The 22,974-nt window shown below is 40.4% G+C and overlaps 2 protein-coding genes across 2 annotated transcripts; one reads left to right on the top strand and one right to left on the bottom strand.

The window, feature by feature from the left end:
- Positions 1–4,856: 4,856 nt before the first annotated feature.
- Positions 4,857–8,388, bottom strand: kifbp (kinesin family binding protein). Its single transcript, XM_014180205.2, has 7 exons — positions 7,701–8,388; positions 7,349–7,447; positions 7,052–7,131; positions 6,784–6,967; positions 6,420–6,513; positions 6,189–6,301; positions 4,857–6,092 (listed from the first exon to the last, which is right to left on the bottom strand). The coding sequence occupies exons 1-7, from the start codon at positions 8,211–8,213 to the stop codon at positions 5,214–5,216; spliced, it is 1,962 nt and encodes a 653-aa protein (XP_014035680.1). The 5' UTR covers positions 8,214–8,388; the 3' UTR covers positions 4,857–5,213.
- Positions 8,389–13,440: 5,052 nt separating this feature from the next.
- On the top strand, positions 13,441–20,900 carry LOC106589795 (interferon regulatory factor 1). Its single transcript, XM_014180136.2, has 9 exons — positions 13,441–13,542; positions 14,022–14,121; positions 14,321–14,420; positions 17,115–17,294; positions 18,132–18,224; positions 18,366–18,515; positions 20,169–20,215; positions 20,341–20,434; positions 20,571–20,900. Exons 1-9 carry the CDS (start codon positions 13,535–13,537, stop codon positions 20,648–20,650), a joined length of 852 nt encoding a protein of 283 aa, XP_014035611.2. The 5' UTR covers positions 13,441–13,534; the 3' UTR covers positions 20,651–20,900.
- The last annotated feature ends 2,074 nt before the right edge of the window (positions 20,901–22,974 follow it).

Raw genomic sequence — 22,974 nt, 5'->3', positions numbered from 1 at the left:
AGTGCATTTCAAACCGTACTCAAAATACACAAGAGTGAGAATATTAGAATTAGATGGATCTGACAATGTAAACACTTAATAGAAATTATATGTACATTAATGAAAGAGTATTGGTCAATGTCAGTTAAATTTGAAAAATGTTGTTTGCTGAGCTTTGCAACTTAAAATACTGTGTTGGCTTAAAATACATGTCTTATTAACACATTTCCCAGTGTGCCTTTCAGCAAGTTGTATTATACTACATTGCTCAAAAAATAAAGGGAACACTTAAACAACACATCCTAGATCTGAATGGAAGAAATAATCTTATTAAATACTTTTTTCTTTAAATAGTTGAATGTGCTGACAACAAAATCACACAAAAATAATCAATGGAAATCCAATTTATTAACCCATGGAGGTCTGGATTTGGAGTCACACTCAAAATTAAAGTGGAAAACCACACTACAGGCTGATCCAACTTTGATGTAATGTCCTTAAAACAAGTCAAAATGAGGCTCAGTAGTGTGTGTGGCTTCCACGTGCCTGTATGACCTCCCTACAATGCCTGGGCATGCTCCTGATGAAGTGGCGGATGGTCTCCTGAGGGATCTCTTCCCAGACCTGGACTAAAGCATCCGCCAACTCCTGGACAGTCTGTGGTGCAACGTGGCGTTGGTGGATGGAGCAAGACATGATGTCCCAGATGTGCTCAATTGGATTCAGGTCTGGGGAACGGGCAGGCCAGTCCACAGCATCAATGCCTTCCTCTTGCAGGAACTGCTGACACACTCCAGCCACATGAGGTCTAGCATTGTCTTGCATTAGGAGGAACCCAGGGCCAACCGCACCAGCATATGGTCTCACAAGGGGTCTGAGGATCTCATCTCGGTACCTAATGGCAGTCAGGCTACCTCTGGCAAGCACATGGAGGGCTGTGCGGCCCCCCAAAGAAATGCCACCCCACACCATGACTGACCCACCGCCAAACCGGTCATGCTGGAGGATGTTGCAGGCAGCAGAACGTTCTCCACGGTGTCTCCAGACTCTGTCACGTCTGTCACGTGCTCAGTGTGAACCTGCTTTCATCTGTGAAGAGCAGAGGGCGCCAGTGGCGAATTTGCCAATCTTGGTGTTCTCTGGCAAATGCCAAATGTCCTGCACGGTGTTGGGCTGTAAGCACAAGCCCCACCTGTGGACGTCGGGCCCTCATACCACCCTCATGGAGTCTGTTTCTGACCGTTTGAGCAGACACATGCACATTTGTGGCCTGCTAGAGGTCATTTTGCAGGGCTCTGGCAGTGCTCCTCCTGCTCCTCCTTGCACAAAGGCAGAGGTAGCGGTCCTGCTGCTGGGTTGTTGCCCTCCTACGGCCTCTTCCACGTCTCCTGATGTACTGGCCTGTCTCCTGGTAGCGCCTCCATGCTCTGGACACTACGCTGACAGACACAGCAAACCTTCTTGCCACAGCTCGCATTGATGTGCCATCCTGGATGAGCTGCACTACCTGAGCCACTTGTGTGGGTTGTAGACTCCGTCTCATGCTACCACTAGAGTGAAAGCATCCGCCAGCATTCAAAAGTGACCAAAACATCAGCCAGGAAGCATAGGAACTGAGAAGTTGTCTGTGGTCCCCACCTGCAGAACCACTCCTTTATTGGGGGTGTCTTGCTAATTGCCTATAATTTCCACCTGTTGTCTATTCCATTTGCACAACAACATGTGAAATTTATTGTCAATCAGTGTTGCTTCCTAAGTGGACAGTTTGATTTCACAGAAGTGTGATTGACTTGGAGTTACATTGTGTTGTTTAAGTGTTCCCTTTATTTTTTTGAGCAGTGTATATTGTAGTGCCATGCTCTACCAACTGAGCTACAGAGGACCAACACTTCTCCAGAATGTTGAGTAAACTCAAAAAGTCTGTGGAACTAGTTACTTAAAGAACTTGAGTTGGGCCACATAGATTTTTTTTACAGCGTACTCTAGATTCGGATGATTGATCTCTGTCTTGTTAATTGATCTCGTTAAGATCTTGTTTTGAAAAGGTGACGTGTAGGTGTATGAATGTTTATTTTCAGCCAATGCGTAGTCGTAGATGTGAGATGGAACAGGAAGTGGGTTTATCGGGTGCTTTTATCTTTTCTCAGGAAATGACACTTCAGTTTCTTCACTGAGAAATCCAACACTGCTACTGCACTACATAACTTGTTGGGCCACCTGCTAAAAACACAGTGTAGCTTGGGCTAAACCGCCTTCTACATTCCTAGCAGTTCCCCATTAAGACAAACTGCATAGAATATGTATGTTCCCCAGGCCAGGCACCTCTATTGCTGTCTTGTGTTGATCTCAAGAATAACATGGCTGGCTTCAAAAGTCTGAAGGCTTAAACATGTTAGAAGTTTTTAGTTCAAAGTGTAAGTGATCAATTCATACAAGAAAAACTTGAGTTTATTCACAATTTACTAACGTTGTCCTGATCCTGTTGCTGTCATAACCCCACTGCAGCAGGTCACCTGTTTGTATTAGGTCACCTGTTGGAGCAACTGTCAGTCATACTTATGGGTCTAAACATATGGCTCTGCCAAACTGTCCTTTTCAGAAAGGATTGCACTGGAGACCCATCCTGATGTGCTGAGGAATCTCCTCTTTTTGCTTTTAGGCTCCATTACTGTCAACCCTTCAACCATGTATCCCATGAAAAAAAATTCTACTGAAAAACTATTGGACTAACTTTACTAATACCACTATACATGTTATGACTGATAGTGAAGTGTCTGGTTTTGTTACTTGTACTCATGCTGTTGTTTTAGCTCATTGAGACAGTTTCCCAGACACATATTAAGCCTAGTCCTGGACTAAAAAGCAAACTCAATGGACAATATCCATCAAAAATCATTTTTGGTCTAGGTCTAGGCTCAATCTGTGTCCACTGAAAACCACTGCATGTTGAGCACTCATGCATGTAAACAGAAGTTTTCTGGAGAAGGGTAGAAAGTTGAGACGTGAATGAGGTCATCTAGATTCTTTGCTGGCTGTCTCTTTCTCTATGATATCATTCAGAGTAAAACGCCCTAGCTGAGCCAAAACTGAAGTGTTTGATGACCTAGTAAATTAAATGCCTTAAATCATACATTTTTCTAGGGCAGGGACAAATCATTTTTCAGCTGAACTATTGTTTATTTTAGTTTCTTATTGCGGACACTGTTTTTGTTGAGTAAATTATGTCAAATGTACATTTTTTAAGCACAAAAAGAACGATTCTCCACCTTACCAACAAAACATGTTTTTGCTTAAATAAAATTAAGTATTAGCTACTATTTTGAATGTTTTTAAAATAACAAGCATGCTCATCAGCTGTCTTGTCTGTCATCTCTCTATAGCACAAATGGAGAAAAGATCATTCCTCTTCATTGGGCTGAGGTTGAGGTTTCATCCTACAGCCCAGTCACACCAAGTGGAGCTAAATGCCTCCTACAGCCTCGTTGGCATCTTGCTCAGGAGAATTCACATGGTAACAACACAAAAGCCCCATCCGGGTGGTTTTGCATTCAAAGTATATTTACAGAGCTGAAGTGGCAATAAATCTTGACACAGAGACACATTTATGCCTCTTAAAATGTAAGCAATATAGGTCTGTAATTAAATCCTCCCAGCTCCTAAAATGTACAATTATGTACATCTAAGTCACAGAGCTATTATACATTTTCCTATGTAAGTCATTTATTACATGTTTATATGAATGTTACAATAAAATGTTTCCTTTATAAAAAAATAAGTATTCATGGATATGATCATCAAACATTTGTGAACCTTTCAAAGGGGAACTAAGATGAATTTAAGTTTCTGCTCTATCCTGTAGCAGAGCAATGATTGAGATACAAAACACTGTTAATCAATAGATAGACGCTGCTTAACAACATTCTTCTTGGTAGCTTGTCTGTGAGGAACTAATAATTTGGTAATAGATTAAGCGTGTCAGATGTTTTTATATTCAGCTATGAACACATTTATACATTCATATTTGAGTGAAGGTTCAATTATCTAAAAAACTATATATATAAATGAGGATGGGCGTGTGTATGCTTTTATTTATCACAGGAAAAGATTAAGTGTTTCATACTAAGCATGGCCACATCTGCTAATACAGATAGCAGACGGGTGATTTCCAATTAAAGGCACAATCTGATATTTCATCAGCCTGGCCCCTGCCACTTTGTTTGGTAAGCTAAGAGATGTGGTTGAGGAAATGTAACACCATTCAAAATTCATATACAGAGCTATAGACTCAAGGACTGATAGTTCATGACATCAACATAATACCTTTTATATATACACTTTCTTTCAAAAACTAAAATTGTTACAAAAACCTAAGCAATGGAGGAAGTGTCTTAGATATGGGTTTATGATAGGGTAAGACATCTATGCTTGTACTAGCCTGAGAGCAATGGGTATATTTACATTTCAAATTAGTATAGTACTGACAATGAAGTAAGGTTCTTGTAGTACTACTAACATAATGAAGTAGTTAGATAAATAACTTCCACTGTAACCTCTGCCCTGTACCCTCTGCCTGTGGATATTATTTATAAAAGCATTGCATGAATCTATCATGTATTTGCGAGTCTAATAAAATTGCTTTTGATGAAAGCATTTCATGCAATTCTATGTCAGGAGCGATTTGATGAGTAACAGCGCCCTCTTCAGTTTCCTTATAAGCCCTACTCTCACTCCGACGTGGCCCTCTGACGCAGCAACATTCGATTTGATACTGTATTAAAAACACAATTGACACTTGCTGGACAAGAACACATAGATCGTCATAATCAACCTAATTGTTGAAATTAACTTACAATTATAATTTGAGAGACAAGTAAAAGTGATTTGCTCCTTATGTTTATTTTGGGTTGTCAGTTGGAAATAAACCGAAAAACATAATTTTAAAACAAATATCACATCAGTTAATTCATGTTTCCATTACATTGGTTTTAGCTACATATCTACATACCATACAACATAAGTTATCTGCTAGAACAAATAAATTAGGCAATGAATGTGTTATCGTGCACATAACTAATTGTTTTAAGCTATTAAAGGTGTGGTTAATTGGTCCAAGAGTAACAAGTTACACAGTGACATCAGGAAATGCAGATGGGGTTGAGGAGAATTACATATGGAATATATGATAGGGGTGTTTAAGCAAGCTTTGTCATGTAGCGTTTAGGACACATTTAGAGTCAGTTAGAGGAGGCCAGATTTGCCTGGAGTCGGTTGATCTTGAGGGGCAGAAGGCTGACCATCTCTTCGCTCAGCTCCAGCTCTGTCTCGATGGCGCTTTTAGCCTCTGGGTTGTCCTTGCAGTACTGGACCACAAAGTTGTAGCACTCCAGGGCGCGGTTCAGGTTCTCCAGCTGAACGGTTTTGCTGGACGAGATCAGCCTGCTGTGGAGACGAGCCACCCGGAACTTAGCCACCAGTGCCGGCCTCAGCACCTCGTCCTCCAGTTTGTCCGGCCATTTGCCCTCTGGCGAGCGGACGGAGTCGAGGAACATCTGGTAGAACTTGGTGGAGGAGGAGCAGAGGTGGTTAAACTTCTTGACCGTGTGCGCATCCAAGTCGTCCTGCTTGTTGGCCACGGCCAGCTTGAGATCCATCATCTCGTAGTAGGTCTCAGCCAGCTCAAACTGCAGCTGGCGGCAGACAAGGAGGTAGTACTGGGCGTTCAGGTCTTTGCAGATGGGCTCCATCATGTCCACACGCCGCTTGTGCATCTTGCAGCGCCGCTCCAGGTCCTCCTCGAAGAAGGCCAGGGCCTTGAAGAGAGCGCTGTGGTCCTGCAGGATCTCGATGTGGTCTGTGACGTGGCCGTCCATCTCAAAGTACTCCTTGGCTTGATTTACGTAGGTCTGGCCAACCAGGAAGATGGCGCGGGCTTCCTCAAAGTCCACAGGGAAGACACAACTCACTTTCTCCTCCAGGCCACAGATGGAGTCAAAGGTGTCACTGGAACCAAACAGAACAGCACTCTTCCTTCCCCTCTCCTTCTCCTCCTCCTCCTGTAGCCGTGTTGCTCTCAGCTCTGCCTGACGATCCATATCTAGCTCTCCAATGTTGTCCTGCTCAGACCAGTAGACATAAGAATAAGATATTGTCTCACAATTATTGGCTAATCATCTACAGAATTACATTTGATCTGAAGATATCTAAATTACCTCGAGAAGTTTCTTGGCATCTTGCAACAAATTAAGACAGTATTTTATCCAACACCTAGCTATTTCAGCTCTCTTCTGTCTAAGTTGGTCTCGCTTCTCAGCTTCAGCTTCACCTAAAGAAAAAGGTTTGAGATGTGTATTAATGAGTATTGAATGAAAGACAACTTTACAAACATTTCAGAAAGAACATATACTATCAAGGTTGAGTATATGAATTCAGAGTGAACTTACTCTCCTGGGCAGCGGCTTCTGAGGGGACCTCCCCGGCCAGGTCTGCTATGACACTGGCAGCAGATAGACAGTGCCTGCCCTCCATGTAGAGGGTCTGGGAAGAAGAACAAAATATATGAGATTAATCCATAGTTAATGTTCGGTATTATGTCATGTTTCATGTGGCCCCCCTGGAAGAGTAGCTGCTGCTTTCGCACCATTATTATTATTATTATGAGATCTATAATAAATACAAATAGAAATGGGGATCCTATTAAAAATGCCAAATATCATTATAAAGAAATCAAGTCATGTACTGACTGTAAATACATGACAAGTCATTCATCTTGATGAAGACAACACATTTTTACAGTTTATGATTTACCTTGGTGATGTAATATTGTGATAGCGTGGCTGCATTGATGGCCCATTCCAGAGGAATGAACTGGTTGAATTTCAGCTGTCTCTGCAGAGTGCTGTGGCAGTAGCCCCCAGCTTTCTCATACTGCTCCAAGTTCTTGTACACTTGTGCAAGATAGTACAGTGTGTGGGTATAAGCCATTTCAAATCTGTTTGAAGAGAGGGAAAAGTTCAAAAGAGCAATGTCATTTATGAAATTGTTGAAAGACTCCACAACAGTGTGATGTCCTTACCTCTTGGTCCTCTCCTGTTGGGGTAATGCTTCTTCCTCTGCCACAAAGAACTCGGTGAGGTCCATTGGGGGTTGCCCATCCTATGGTGTGAATAAAACAAAACAACTGATCATCCCTTCAGCATTTTCAAGGTCACAATGATTAAACATAGAATTAAATCTGACAGGACAATAATCCAGAATGCACTGCGGCTGGCCTTCCTGATGAAAGATGATGATGCTGCTGTTTTCTGTTCTCCCAAAATGAACCTAGCTAAGTAGGTAAATTATGCATCTAGACAGTGGCATGACTAGCTACCTCTTTCATGTACCGAATATACATTGCTTCTGCAGTTTCCAAAAATCCTTGGGCTTTCTCAATTTCATCCCTGCCAGCCCACAGAATGCCCAGTTGATTCTGTAAAAAAAAAAAGACACGCAAACAGCCACGTCAGTTCACAGTATTTGACTAGCTACTTAATTCATTATCTTTAGCTAAAGTTAGACAATGTGTGTGCATATTTAATTATACAAATATTATGCACTGGACTGCTGGTTGCGGACTAAATTAAAGATTGCTAGGTGTTCTATACTGCATTGTTGAGGGAGCTGCACTTTTTCATACCGGCTGTAAACTGTGTATGTGACGAATACAATTTAATTTGATTTACCCTGACTTGGATGAACAAAGACACGTTCTCTGGTGATATGCTGCACTTCTCCAGCAATGTCATGCAATTCATTAAATGTTCCTCTCCAGCAGACAGCTCTTCTGTTTCCACGTGGTTTACACCAAGATAATACTCCACCGCCCCGAGTTTAGCTGCTCTTGATCCGGCTGGGGAATCTCCACAGTGGCCTCTCCCGAAGCCGTCCTCCATTCCTCCGTCAACGGGCTGCTCTGTCGGGCGCTGGTCGGCTTCATCATTGACGCTCTCGTTTTCACCGACATCGAAATTCTTCAACGAGCAGTAAATCTCTCTCAAAAGCTCCCTTGCCTTATACTTCGATCGAAAAGGGTCATTTTCTGGGTCTTTTCTTGATTCTACTTCAGATAGATCTTGAGCATTATTAAATTTGTCGCAAACTGCTCTCCACTCATGACTGTATGTGGAAGCCATGTTTGTTATTTCAGTATGACTCAACCGGGGACCCGTAGTTGGGGTGCTCAGGGTCGTGTCCATTAGGACATACCGTTGCTAAACGTTCTGCAACATAAAACAAAAACTAGCGTTTAGTGTTGGACAAGTTCAGGTAGTCCCTCCCTGTTTCAGTCCGTCTGGTGCCTAATGAATAGAACCCAACGTATAAAGAAAGCTAGGGAAATAAAGAAATAATGAGATTCACAAAGGAATCTCAAAAGCTGTTTTTAATTGACAATTTAACTAGGACTAATTTAGCTAGGCCTAATCTCTCAAAGATGATAACAAATTGAATTAAATACAGCGGTTTACACCAAGATAATAATACAGCAGGACAGCTTTTTTTCTTAAATGATCCCACTCAACTATTTATACAACTGACTAAATTCTGCAATTACCACACTGTTTCGGTTTAGAACATGCCTGTTTTGTCCAACTACACCGAACAAAAATATGAACGCAAAATGTAAAGTGTTGGTCCCATGTTTCATGAGCTGAAATAATAGGTCCCAGAAATGTTCCAAAAGCACAAAAAGCTTATTTCTCACAAATATCGTGCACAAAATAGTTTACATCCCTGTTATTGAGCATTTCTCCATTGCCAAGATAATCCATCCACCCGACAGGTGTGGCATATCAAGAAGCTGATTAAACAGCACGATCATTAAACAGGTGCACCTTGGGCTGGCGAAAAAAAATTGCAGTTTTGTTACACAACGCAATGGGTGTCTCATATTTTGAGGGAGAGTGTAATGCTGACTGCAGGAATGTCCACCAGAGCTGTTGCCAGAAAATTGAATGTCCATAAGCCACCTCCAACGTCGTTTTAGAGAATTTGGCAGTACGTCCAACCGGCCTCACAAATGCAAACCACGTGTATGGCATCGTGTGGGCGAGCGGTTTGCTGATGTCAATGTTGTGTACAGAATGCCCCATTGTGGCGGTGGAGTTATTGTATGGGCAGGCATAAGCAACGGACAATGAACACAATTACATTTTATCGATGGCAATTTGAATTCACAGAGATACCGTGACGAGATCCTGAGGCCCATTGTGCCATTCACCAGCCAGCATTACCTCTTGTTTCAGCATGATAATGCACGGCCCCATGCATGTTTGGGATGCTCTGGATTGACGTGTACAACAGTGTGTTCCAATATCCAGCAACTTTGCACAGCTACTGAAGAGGAGTGGGACAACATTCCACAATCAACAAACAGCCTTATTAACTCAATGTGAAGGAGATGTGTCGCGCTGCATGAGGCAAATGGTGGTCATAGCAGATATTGACTTTTTTTTTTATCCACAGCCCTAACTTTTTTTTAAAAAGGTATCTGTGACCAACAGATACATATCTACAGTTGAAGTCAGAAGTTTACATACACCTTAGCCAAATACATTTAAACTCAGTTTCACAATTCCTGACATTTAATCAGAGTAAAAATTCCCTGTTTTAGGTCAGTTAGGATCACCACTTTATTTTAAGAATGTGAAATGTCAGAATAATAGTAGAGAGAATGATTTATTTCAGGTTTTATTTCTATCATCACATTCCCAGTGAGCCAGAAGTTTACATACACGCAATTAGTATTTGGTAGCATTGCCTTTAAATTGTTTAACTTGGGTCGAACGTTTCAGGTAGCCTTCCACAAGCTTCCCACAATAAGTTGGGTGAATTTTGGCCCATTCCGCCTGACAGAGCTGGTATAACTGAGTCAGGTTTGTAGGCCTCCTTGCTCGCACACACTTTTTCAGTTCTGCCCACAAATTTTCTATAGGATTGAGGTCAGGGCTTTGTGATGGTCACTCCAATTCCTTGACTTTGTTGTCCTTAAGCCATTTTGCCACAACTTTGGAAGTATGCTTGTGGTCATTGTCCATTTGGAAGACCCATTTGCGACCAAGTTTTAACTTCCTGACTGATGTCTTGAGATGTTGCTTCAATATATCCACATCATTTTCTTTCCTCATGATGCAGTGCACCAGTCCCTCTTGCAGCAAAGCACCCCACATGTCAATATAGGACTCGTTTTACTGTGGATATAGATACTTTTGTACCTGTTTTCCTCCAGCATCTTCACAAGGTCCTTTGCTGTTGTTCTGGGATTGATTTACACTTTTCGCACCAAAGTACATTCATCTCTCGGAGACAGAACGCGTCTCCTTCCTGAGCGGTATGATGGCTGCGTGGTCCCATGGTGTTTATACTTGCGTACTATTGTTTGTACAGATGAACGTGGTACCTTCAGGCGTTTGGAAATTGCTCTCAAGGATGAACCAGACTTATGGAGGTCTACCATTTTTTTTCTGAGGTCTTGGCTGATTTCTTTTGATTTTCCCATGATGTCAAACAAAGAGGCACTGAGTTTGAAGGTAGGCCTTGAAATACATCCACAGGTACACCTCAAATTGACTCAAATTATGTTAATTAGCCTATCAGAAGCTTCTAAAGCCATATTTAAAGGCACAGTCAACTTAGTGAATGTAAACTTCTGACCCACTGGAATTGTGATACAGTGAATTATAAGTAAAATAATCTGTCTGTAAACAATTGTTGGAAAAATGTATTGTGTCATGCACAAAGTAGATATCCTAACCGACTTGCCAAAACTATAGTAAGTTAACAAGAAATTTGTGGAGTGGTTGAAAAACAAGTTTTAATGACTCACACCTAAGTGTATGTAAACTTCCAACTTCAATTGTATCGATATTCCTAGTCATGTGAAATCCATAGATTAGGTCCTAATGAATTCATTTCAATTGAATGATTTCTTTAATTTAACTGTTACTCAGTAAAATCTTGGAAATCATTGCATGTTGCATTCATATTTTTGTTCAGTATAGGCTGTTTTTTCAGACATTAAACAGACCATGCTTAATGAGTAGTGTCAATGTTTTATGACTCTGGTCATCACATATTTGATTATCACTTATCACCCAGCTGTTTAGAATAATCTTCATAATAGCTACTTCACTTACCTGCACATCATGGAATCCTCAAACCTCTGTGTGCTCACACTGACAGGTTTCATTAAACCCCAGGTGCCCACACTGACAGGTAGCCAGGTTTCCTGAGAAGTGCATAGTGGGTAGTAATTTCAAGGGAACCCTGTGATACTTACAAGCTTTCTGCGAAAAAGCAGTTGCTTATCAACAGATATTTTGTTGATAGTATGACCATCTGTAATTCCTCTATATGGGACTATCCAAATAAAGTGTGACTCAGTATCATAGCACACTATCCATTTATATTTATCACACAACATTCATGTAAGATATTTACTGAAATTATATCTCAAAATGTTTTTTTTATCTTCTCAATGGAAATCAAATCAAATGGTATTTGTCACATGCGCCAAATACAACAGGTGTAGACCTTACAGTGAAATGCTTACTTACAAGCCCTTAACCAGCAATGCAGTTTTAAGAAAAATAGGTGTTAAGTAAAAAATAGATGAGTAGAATATAAAAAATAAAGTAACAAATAATTAAAGAGCAACAGTAAAATAACAATAGGGAGGCTATATACAGGGGGTACCTATACAGAATCAATGTGCGGGGGCACCGGTTAGTTGAGGTAATATGTACACTACCATCAAAAGTTACAGAACACCTACTCATTCAAGGCTTTTTCTTTATTTTTTACTATTTTATACATTGTAGAATAATAGTGAAGACATCAAAACTATGAAATAACACATATGGAATCATGTAGTAACCAAAAAAGTGTTTGAGATTCTTCAAATAGCCACCCTTTGCCTTGATGACAGCTTTGCATACTCTTGGCCGGGGCAGCAGGTAGCCTAGTGGTTAGAGCATTGGACTAGCAACCGAAAGGTTGCAAGATTGAATCCCTGAGCTGACAAGGTAAAAATCTGTTGTTCTGCCCCTGAACAAAGCAGTTAACCCACTGTTCCTAGGCTGTCATTGAAAATAAGAATTTGTTCTTAACTGACTTGCCTAGTTAAAGAAAGGTTAAAAAAAACTGTTTCAGCTGGAATGCTTTTCCAACAATCTTGAAGGAGTTCTCACATGCTGAGCACTTGTTGGCTGCTTTTCCTTCACTCTGCGGTCCCACTCATCCCAAACCATCTGAATTTGGTTGAGGTCGGGGTATTATGGAGTCCAGGTCATCTGATGCAGCACTCCATCACTCCCCTTCTTGGTAAAATAGCCCTTACACAGCCTGGAGGTGTGTTGGGTCATTGTCCTGTTGAAAAACTAATTTTCGTTGCACTAAGCCCAAACCAGATGGGATGGCGTATTGCTGCAGAGTGCTCTGGTAGCCATTTGGGTTAAGTGTGCCTTGAATTCTAAATAAATCACTGACAGTGCCACCAGCAAAGCACCCCGACACCATAACAACTCCTCCATGCTTTACAGTGGGAAATACGCATGTGGAAATCATCCGTTCACCCACACCGCGTCTCACAAAGACACACCGGTAGGAACCAAAAATCTCCTATTTGGACTCCAGACCAAAGGACTAATTTCCACTGGTCTAATGTCCATTGCTCATGTTTCTTGGCCCAAGCAAGTCTCTTCTTCTTATTGGTGTCCTTTTAGTAGTGGTTTATTTGCAGCATTTCGACCATGAAGGCCTGATTCACACAGTCTCCTCTGAACAGTTGATGTTGAGATGTGTCTGTTACTTGAACTATGTGAAGCATTTATTTGAGCTGCAATTTCTGAGGCTGGTAACTCTAATGAACTTATCCTCTGCAGCAGAGGTAACTCGGTGTCTTCCATTCCTGTGGCGGTCCTCATGAGAGTCAGTTTCATCATAGAGCTTCATCATAGAGCTTAATGTTTTTTGCGACTGCACTTGAAGAAACTAATTTTTGGGGGATTAAAAACAGTGTACGTGAAGAAAAAAGACCTAGAATTTCATTTCCTCAGACCACCTTTAATTCTACAATGTAGAAAATAGTAAAAATAAAGAAAAACCCTTGAATGAGTAGGTGTTCTAAAACTTTTGACCGGTAGTGTACATGTAGGTAGAGTTAAAGTGACTATGGCGGTACTCAAACTATCTTCATTAGCTTAAGGAAATGCTCAAATTAAGCTTTGTTGTCTTGTCTGATGGTCCACATCTTGGCCACAGACCAGTATTTGACCACTGACCAGTACTTTCAGACAAATATATCATGCTGCAAGTCGTTACAAACTCGTTCTTTTGTGTCTGGGTGTCACATTTCTGTATGTTGTGTAGTTGGAGGAGGGGCCTTAAAGGGTGCTGAGTGAAGGTAGATTTCCCTTGAAATTCCTACGCACTTCTAAGGAAACCTGGCTACCTGTCAATGTGGGCACCTGTGGTTTCAGTAAACCTGTCAGTGTGAGCACACAGGAGGTTTGAGGATTTCATGCACTGGTAAGTGAATTAGCTATTATCAACATTATTCTAAACAGCAGGGTGATAAATGATAATCAAATATGTGATGACAGCTATCACAAAACATAGACGCCACTCATTAAGCATGGTCTGTTTAATGTCTGAAAAGCATTCTAGTTGGACTAATTCAGGCATATTCTAAATCGAAACAGTGTGGTGATTGCGGAATTGAGTCAGTTGTGTAAATAGTTGAGTGGGATCGTTTAAGAAAGAAATATGTCCTGCTGTATTTATTTCTATTTGTTATAATCTTTCTGACATTCACCTGACAATGTAGGGTCATTTCACACCTCATTTCTAATCACACACACACACTAATCAAGCACAGTTCTGAATTCTGACCCCCCACCCACCCCACCCCACCCCGGACAACACGTTGATGTAGTTGAACAAGGTACACATCCATTTTGTGCAGTGTACTTTTGTCATGTGTGAACTAAGGCAGACTGCAACCCTAGGCTCATTAGAAGATGCAAAAAAGGTCGTCTAAGACTGCGACCCTGGCTTGAGAAGCAGATACAGTCAGGGAAATACACAGGTCTCACCTGGCTTGATGAGGTGAGATATTGTTCCGCATGTTTTCAATCATTTTACAGAAATATTTTCATAATCCAGATTGTCAGTACTTTTGTTCTTTTAAGTCCACTCTCTAATGGGGGTATCGCATCGTTCTTTTGAGAATATACTGCTTTTGTCACAGTTCAGATGGGAAAAAGTGAATGGTAAAACATTTTGACTGCTCTGCTTTGAACTTTAGACAGCTCAAGTTTTCCAGATTCCTTGGAAGCATGCGGCTCGACATGGTTGGAATATAGACAAGGACGCCACTTTGTTCCAAAACTGGGCAATGCACACAGGTAAGAAGCAAGTCCAGACACCAATGTACAAAGCTCTCTGATTGCACAACGCAAAGCTATCTTCCATCAAGGCATGAACGTATTATGTACAGTTGAAGTCGGAAGTTTACATATACTTAGGTGTGAGTCATTAAAACTCGTTTTCAACCACTCCACAAATTTCTTGTTAACAAACTATAGTTTTGGCAAGTTGGTTAGGAAATCTACTTTGTGCATGACACAATACATTTTTCCAACAATTGTTAACAGACAGATTATTTTGCCTATAATTCATTGTGTCACAATTCCAGCGGGTCAGAAGTTTACATACACTAAGTTGACTGTGCCTTTAAACAGCTTGGAAAATTCCAGAAAATTATGTCATGGCTTTAGAAGATTCTGATAGGCTAATTGACATCATTTGAGTCAATTGGAGGTGTACCTGTGGATGTATATCATGGCCTACCTTCAAACTCAGTGCCTCTTTGTTTGACATCATGGTAAAATCAGAAGAAATCAGCCAAGACCTCAGAAAAACATTTGTAGACCTCCACAAGTCTGGTTCATCCTTGGGAGCAATTTCCAAACGCCTGAAGGTACCACGTTCATCTGTACAAACAATAGTACGCAAGTATAAACACCATGGGACCACGCAGCCGTCATATCACTCAGGAAGGAGACGCGTTCTGTCTCCTAGAGATGAACGTACTTTGGTGCGAAAAGTGCAAATCAATAGCAAAGGACCTTGTGAAGATGCTGGAGGAAAAAGGTGCACTTCACAAAATAGATGGCATCATGAGGAAAGAAAATTATGTTGATATATTGAAGCAACATCTCAAGACATCAGTCAGGAAGTTAAAGCTTGGTAGCAAATGGGTCTTCCAAATGGACAATGACCTTTCCAAAGTTGTGGCAAAATGGCTTAAGGAAAACAAAGTCAAGGTATTGGAATGACCATCACAAAGCCCTGACCTCAATCCTATAGATCATTTGTGGGCAGAACTGAAAAAGTGTGTGCGAGCAAGGAGGCCTACAAACCTGACTCAGTTACACCACCTCTGTCAGGAGGAATGTGCCAAAATTCACCCAACTTATTGTGGGAAGCTTGTGGAAGGCTACCTGAAACGTTTGACCCAAGTTAAACAATTTAAAGGCAATGCTACCAAATACTAATTGAGTGTATGTAAACTTCTGACTCACTGGGAATGTGATGAAAGAAATAAAGTGGAAATAAATCATTCTCTCTACTATTTTTCTGACATTTCAGATTCTTAAAATAAAGTGGTGATCCTACTGACCTAAAACAAGGAATTTTTACTAGGATTACACCTCAGGAATTGTGAAAAACTGAGTTTAAATGTATTTGGCTAAGGTGTATGTAAACTTCTGACTTCAACTGTATTCCCAAGTCCCACATGTTCCATCTCTAAAGCGAGTTAGAATAACAGCAGTACATTTATCAGTTTGCATTGTTGCAATATGATAATTTTTTGCCCACGCTACAGATGGCTATAACAGTCCGCTAATACAGGACTAGTAAAGGCACAGTGCACTACTTTTGGTAAACAATATTGTTTTCAAAAGATAATACCTTTTTATTTTTATTATGATTTTTCAGGGGGTTCTGCAGCAGCCTCAGCACCCCTACTTCCTGCGGCTATGCATGACCCTGGGGAATTAACTTTTTTCTCATCTTCCGTGTTCAATGGCCATAGCACCTGGAGCATTTCCAAACAGCAGTGTTTTCATGCATTGTCATTCAAGCAGAGATTCTTAGGAAGCCCTCATAAGCTATTTGCCTGTAAACACTGTTGTCACACAAGCCAAACCACATTTTTGTGACGCTACTCTGAAAATATAGTTTACCAAGCTACCAATAACTTCACACTGGAAGAAGTTAAGCTACACTAAAGCTAGCCTTAAGAAAAATAGTTTACTGAACTGAAGTTACTTAGAAAAAGCAGTTCACTACATCCAAAATACTTAGTGAAAAATGATCATATGTAAACTGAAATGTCATCGATTACAAATTGCAAGAGCAAATTACTTTGGGGTCATCCGTTAACAGAATGTTTAATTTAGCCAATTCAACACAAAATACTATGTTTTAAGTGAGAATTAGGTGGTCCTGATGCCAAAAAGAAAGGAAATTCTTGCCTACTTCACCCATATTTTATTTTTGCAGAAAAAAGTAGTGTTTAGTTCCAGTAGTTAGCTACACCGCTACAAGGCGAGAATATAACTAACTACTGAAAATACTGCATAGATTAGAATTCAGTTGAACTACCACCCAGTTACTGCAAAATGTAGTTCAATTACTAGTTGAACTACATGTAGTTCACTACTACCCAACACTGTTCAGATCTATGGATGGTCAAATGCAATTCAATTGTTGTGGATATGGATAGTTTTAGCAATGGTTGCTATTTTTTGCTGTACAGACAAGGGCAACAAATTGACCAATTTGAGCGTGCGTTTTCAAAGTCAGTACTCGGAACCTTTGGGATAAATAAAATAAAATTGAATTTGTCACATGCGCCGAATACAACAAGTAACACACCTTACCGCATACTTACAACCCCTTAACCAATGCAGTTCAAAAGTATTTACTAAATAAACTCAAGTAAAACACTACTTCCTCGTCCTTGCTTATATGTAAAATGACACAGTTCACAGGTTTGCTTTGATGAACTAATTGTATCCCTTCGTTTCAAGGCAGATACAAACCTGGGATAGACAAGCCTGATCCTAAGACATGGAAAGCCAACTTCCGATGTGCCCTGAACACTCTACCCGATGTGAAAGAGCTACAGGGCAAGAGCATCAAGAAGGGCAGTAATGCCTCCAGGGTTTACATGATGCTGCCTGTTGTTAAACGTACTGAACAAAGAAAAGGTGAGTAGCTTTAGAATGCATGCTTTAAGTTGTTTACAATGTTGGGTAAGTTACTCTGAAAATATAGTTTACTAAGCTACCAATAACTTCACACTGGAAGAAGTTAAACTACACTAAAGCTACCCTTAAAAAAGTTTACTGAAGTTACTTTGAAAAAGTAGTTCACTACATTCAAACTACTTCGTGAAAAATTATCATATGTAAATCAGATATGTCACAGACTACAAATTGCAATTACAGATCAGTTTGGGGTCATAGGTTAACAGCATGTTTAATTCAGTTTATTTAACCCAAAAACAATGTTTAAAGTGAGAATTAGGCAGGTCTGATGAAATTCTTGCCTACTTCACCCATATTTTATTTTTGCAAAAAAAGTTAAGTGCAGTTCCGGTAGTTAGCTGCACGGCTACATGGCAAAACAAGTAATTAACTACTGAAAACACTACCTACATTAGACTTTAGTTCAACTTCCACCAAGCTACTGCAAAATGTAGTTCAACTACTAGTTAAACTACATCACAGGAGGTTGGTGGCAACTTAATTGGGGAGGATGGGCTCGTGGTAATGGCTGGAGCGGAATGTGGAATGGTATCACATACACCAAACACATGATTTCCATGCATTAAATGCCATTCCAGATATTATTGTGAGTCATTCTCCCCACAGCTGCCTCCACCGAACTACATGTAGTTCACTGCTCCACAACACGGGTTGTTTATCATATTAAGTTGATTTAAATGATCAAGAGTATACATCTCAGTGATGGAATATAGTTCACTGATAATAATAATAAGTCATCATGTGTTGTTTCCTGTCCCTTTCTTTGTTCCTGTCTAGGACCACAGAAGTCAGACGTTGATATAAAACAGAGTCCGATCTCCCTCTCAGAAAATGAGGCATGTACTTGTGTTCCACTGGATGGGTTTGCAGGTAGGGACAACTCACTATATAGAGTATTGGCAGAAAGTCACCGTCCTGCATTCTCTTATGGTGTGTTGATTAGTGCATTGGGGTTCTCTTGATATCAACTCAAACTAGTGTTTAAGCATCCTCCCGTCCCCGTTTCCATAGAGGTTTTCCTGAAGTACAGAGGTGGACAGACCAGTCACAACCCGGCTATGTTTCATGTCGAGGACAACTACCCTCCCAACAACAACAACGAGGAAAGATCACCAGAACAGCCCTACTCTCACCAGTCTTCCTTCACACCTGAAGCGCAAAGTAAGAGCTGCATATGCAGGTTGGCATTTATTGACATGACTCATGTACCGCACGGTGGGAACTAGCTGGCACAGCCAGTTATAAAATCTGATTTGAAACCTAACCACACCCTTTACCCTAACCACACTGCTAACCCTAATCTTAAATTAAGACCTAAAAGCTATTTTCTGTTTTCATGAATTTTTACAATACAGCCAATTTTGACTTTGCATCTAGCAGAAATCGCTCAGTTCTGCCTACAGGGCAAGACTCATGACAATAAACGCCAACTTGCAATGTACAGTGCCTGCAGAAAATATTCACAATCCCTTGACTTTTTCCACATTTTGTTGTTACAGCCTTAATGGACTATATTGAGATGTTGTGTCACTGGCCTGCACAAAATACCCCATAATGTTTTACACATTTTTACAAATGAATAAAAAACTAAAAGCTGTCGAGTCAATATATTCAACCCCTTTGTTATGGCAAGCCCAAATAAGTTCAGGCGTAAATATGTGCTTAAAAATTTACACGGACTCACTCTGTGTGCAATAATGGTGTTTAACATGTTTTTTTAATGACTACCTCATCTCTGTATCCCACACGTACAATTATCTGTAAGGACGCCCAATCGAGCAGTGAATTTCACAAAGACCAGGGAGGTATTGCAATGCCTCGCAAAGGGCACCTATTGGTAAAAAGCAGACATTGAATATCCTTTGGAGCATGGTGAAGTTATTACACTTTGGATGGTTTATCAACACACCCAGTCACCACAAAGATACAGGCGTCCTTCCTAACTCAGTTGTCGGAGAGGAAGGAAACCGCTCAAGGATTTCAACACAAGGCCAATGGTGACTTTAAAACAGTTAGAGAAATTAACTATGTCCTGAATACAAAGTGTTGTTTGGGGGGAAATCCAACACAACACATCACTGAATACCACTCTTCATATTTTCAAGCATGGTGGTGGCTGCATCATGTTATGGGTATGCTTGTCATCGGCAAGGACTAGGGAGTTTTTTAGGATAAAAAGAAACAGAATAGAGCTAAGTAGAGGCAAAATCCTAGAGGAAAACCTGGTTCAGTCTGCTTCCAACAGACACTGGGAGACAAATTCAACTTTCAGCAAGACAATAACCTAAAACACAAGGCCAAATATACACTGAAGTTGCTTACCAAAACGACATTGAATGTTCCCGAGTGGCCTAGTTACAGTTTTGACTTAAAACCGTCTTGAAAATCTATGACAAGACTTGAAAATGGCTGTCTAACAATGATCAACAACAAACACGACAGAGCTTAAATAATTTTTTTAAAGAATGTGCAAATATTGTACAATCCAGGTATGCAAAGCTTTTAGACTTACCCAGAAAGAATCACAGCTGCCAAAGGTGATTCTAACATGTATTAACTCAGGGGTGTGAATACTTATGTTAAATTAGACATTTTTCTATTCCATTTTCAATAAATGTACAAAAACTTTAACTTTGTCATTATGGGGTATTATGTGTATTCAGGCTTTAACACAAAATGTGGAATGAGTCAAGGGGTATGAATACTTTCTGAAGGTACTTTATAAAGCTAAAGTGTCAATATTCATACAAAAGTAGTTGTGTATTTTTTTTCTATAAATGATAGAAAAAAATTGTCTTATTTGTACCTATACAGAAAACTCTGATGCTGATGACAATGAGCAAGCAGAGGCAATATTCAAGGTAAACTAGCAGTTTCTATAATTTCAGAGGGGATTTGTGTAAGCTTGTTACGATGTATAATATGAACATACATTATAACATTCCATGCAACTACAATTTCAAACCAGTGATATGTGTTCCTGCAGATAGTTAATCACCTAAAACACTTGGAGCACTGGAGCCAGTCTAATGACAACAGAAGCTGGAGGGCAGCACACCCCAGCTGGGTGGACAGTTACTGTAAGTAAGGCACTTGGCAATCGACTAATTTTCTCTTCATTCCCCAAGCGGACAACTTTTAAGTAGTTTCCTCACAGATATGGTTCACATTTTGGGTGGTAAATCCTTTTTAATACGTTTATCCTCCACTCTACAGGTGAGGATATGGATTACTTGGGGTATCCCGTGGACACTAACTCCTACACATACAGTGCACAGCAAATACCATTTCTATAAGACGAGTGGGAGCAACATGCATCAAACAGAATGCCAAGATAAAAATCAATGAAAAAGGAGGATATACAGTGGGGCAAAAAAGTCTTTAGTCAGCCACCAATTGCACAAGTTCTCCCACTTAAAAAGATGAGAGGCCTGTAATTTTCATCATAGGTACACTTCAACTATGACAGACAAAATGAGAATTTTTTTTCTCCAGAAAATCACATTGTAGGATTTTTTTTATGAATTTATTTGCAAATTATGGTGGAAAATAAGTATTTGGTCAATAACAAAAGTTTATCTCAATACTTTGTTATATACCCTTTGTTGGCAATGACACAGGTCAAACGTTTTCTGTAAGTCTTCACAAGATTTTCACACACTGTTGCTGGTATTTTGGCCCATTCCTCCATGCAGATCTCCTCTAGAGCAGTGTTGTTTTGGGGCTGTCGCTGGGCAACACAGACTTTCAACTCCCTCCAAAGATTTTCTATGGGGTTGAGATCTGGAGACTGGCTAGGCCACTCCAGGACCTTGAAATGCTTCTTACGAAGCCACTCCTTTGTTTCCCGGGCGGTGTGTTTGGGATCATTGTCATGCTGAAAGACCCAGCCATGTTTCATCTTCAATGCCCTTGCTGATGGAAGGAGGTTTTCACTCAAAATCTCACGATACATGGCCCCATTCTTTCCTTTACACGGATCAGTCGTCCTGGTCCCTTTGCAGAAAAACAGCCCCAAAGCATGATGTTTCCACCCCAATGCTTCACAGTCGGTATGGTGTTCTTTGGATGCAACTCAGCATTCTTTGTCCTCCAAACACAACGAGTTGAGTTTTTACCAAAAAGTTATATTTTGGTTTCATCTGACCATATGACGTTCTCCCAATCCTCTTCTGGATCATCCAAATGCTCTCTAGCAAACTTCAGACGGGCCTGGACATGTACTGGCTTAAGCAGGGGGACACGTCTGGCACTGCAGGATTTGAGTCCGGCGGCGTAGTGTGTTACTGATGGTAGGCTTTGTTACTTTGGTTCCAGCTCTCTGCAGGTCATTCACTAGGTCCCCCCGTGTGGTTCTGGGATTTTTGCTCACCGTTCTTGTGATCATTTTGACCCCACGGGGTGAGATCTTGCGTGGAGCCCCAGATCGAGGGAGATTATCAGTGGTCTTGTATGTCCTCCATTTCCTAATAATTGCTCCCACAGTTGATTTCTTCAAACCAAGCTGCTTACCTATTGCAGATTCAGTCTTCCCAGCCTGGTGCAGGTCTACAATTTTGTTTCTGGTGTCCTTTGACAGCTCTTTGGTCTTGGCCATAGTGGAGTTTGGAGTGTGACTGTTAGAGGTTGTGGACAGGTGTCTTTTATACTGATAACAAGTTCAAACAGGTGCCATTAATACAGGTAACGAGTGGAGGACAGAGGAGCCTCTTAAAGAAGAAGTTACAGGTCTGTGAGAGCCAGAAATATTGCTTGTTTGTAGGTGACCAAATACTTATTTTCCACCATAATTTGCAAATAAATTCATTAAAAATCCTACAATGTGATTTTCTGGATTTATTTTTCTCATTTTGTCTGTCATAGTTGACGTGTACCCATGATAAATTACAGGCCTCATCTTTTTAAGTGGGAGAACTTGCACAATTGGTGGCTGACTAAATACTTTTTTGCCCCACTGTACCACATTCCAAGCCATGCTGGCACAATATCTCTAAAATGTTGTATTCTGATGGACTGCAAGACAGCGACCAAGGGACTGAGCACACATACAGTACATTCAAAACTATTAAGTGCTACACCATCATATTACAGTGACAGTCTACTTGTTCAGATCAGAATTAGTTTTTTTTTTAATGTTTGCTTTTTATTGAACTTAAAATTGACACAATAGGCCTACATGTTGGTTACGTTATAACTACATTTCGTAAATTGAGAGTTTTAGCATAGCATCTCAGGAAATGCCCTTCAAGATTGAGATGGTTTAAGATGAGTTGGACCACAGAGTGAAGGAAAAACATCAACAAGTGCTCAGCATGTGTGGAAACTCCCAAGACTGTTGGAAAAGCATTCCTCATGAAGCTGGTTGAGAGAATGCCAATAGTGTGCAAAGCTGTCATCAAGGCAAAGGGTCGCTACTTTGAAGAATCTCATAGATGAAATATTTAGATTTGTTTAACACTTTTTTTGGTTACTACATGATTCCATATGTGTTATTTCATAGTTTTGATGTCTTCAATATTATTCTACAATGTACAAAATAGTAATAAAGAAAAACCCTGGAATGAGTAGGTGTTTCCAAACGTTTGACTGGTACTGTCCAAGGAAGAATTTTTGGGGGATT

The sequence above is a fragment of the Salmo salar genome, chromosome ssa28, assembly GCF_905237065.1.
Source record: "Salmo salar chromosome ssa28, Ssal_v3.1, whole genome shotgun sequence".
NCBI lineage: Eukaryota > Metazoa > Chordata > Actinopteri > Salmoniformes > Salmonidae > Salmo > Salmo salar.
Note: the sequence above shows the minus strand (reverse complement) of the source record. Positions and strands in the feature narration are given on the sequence as shown.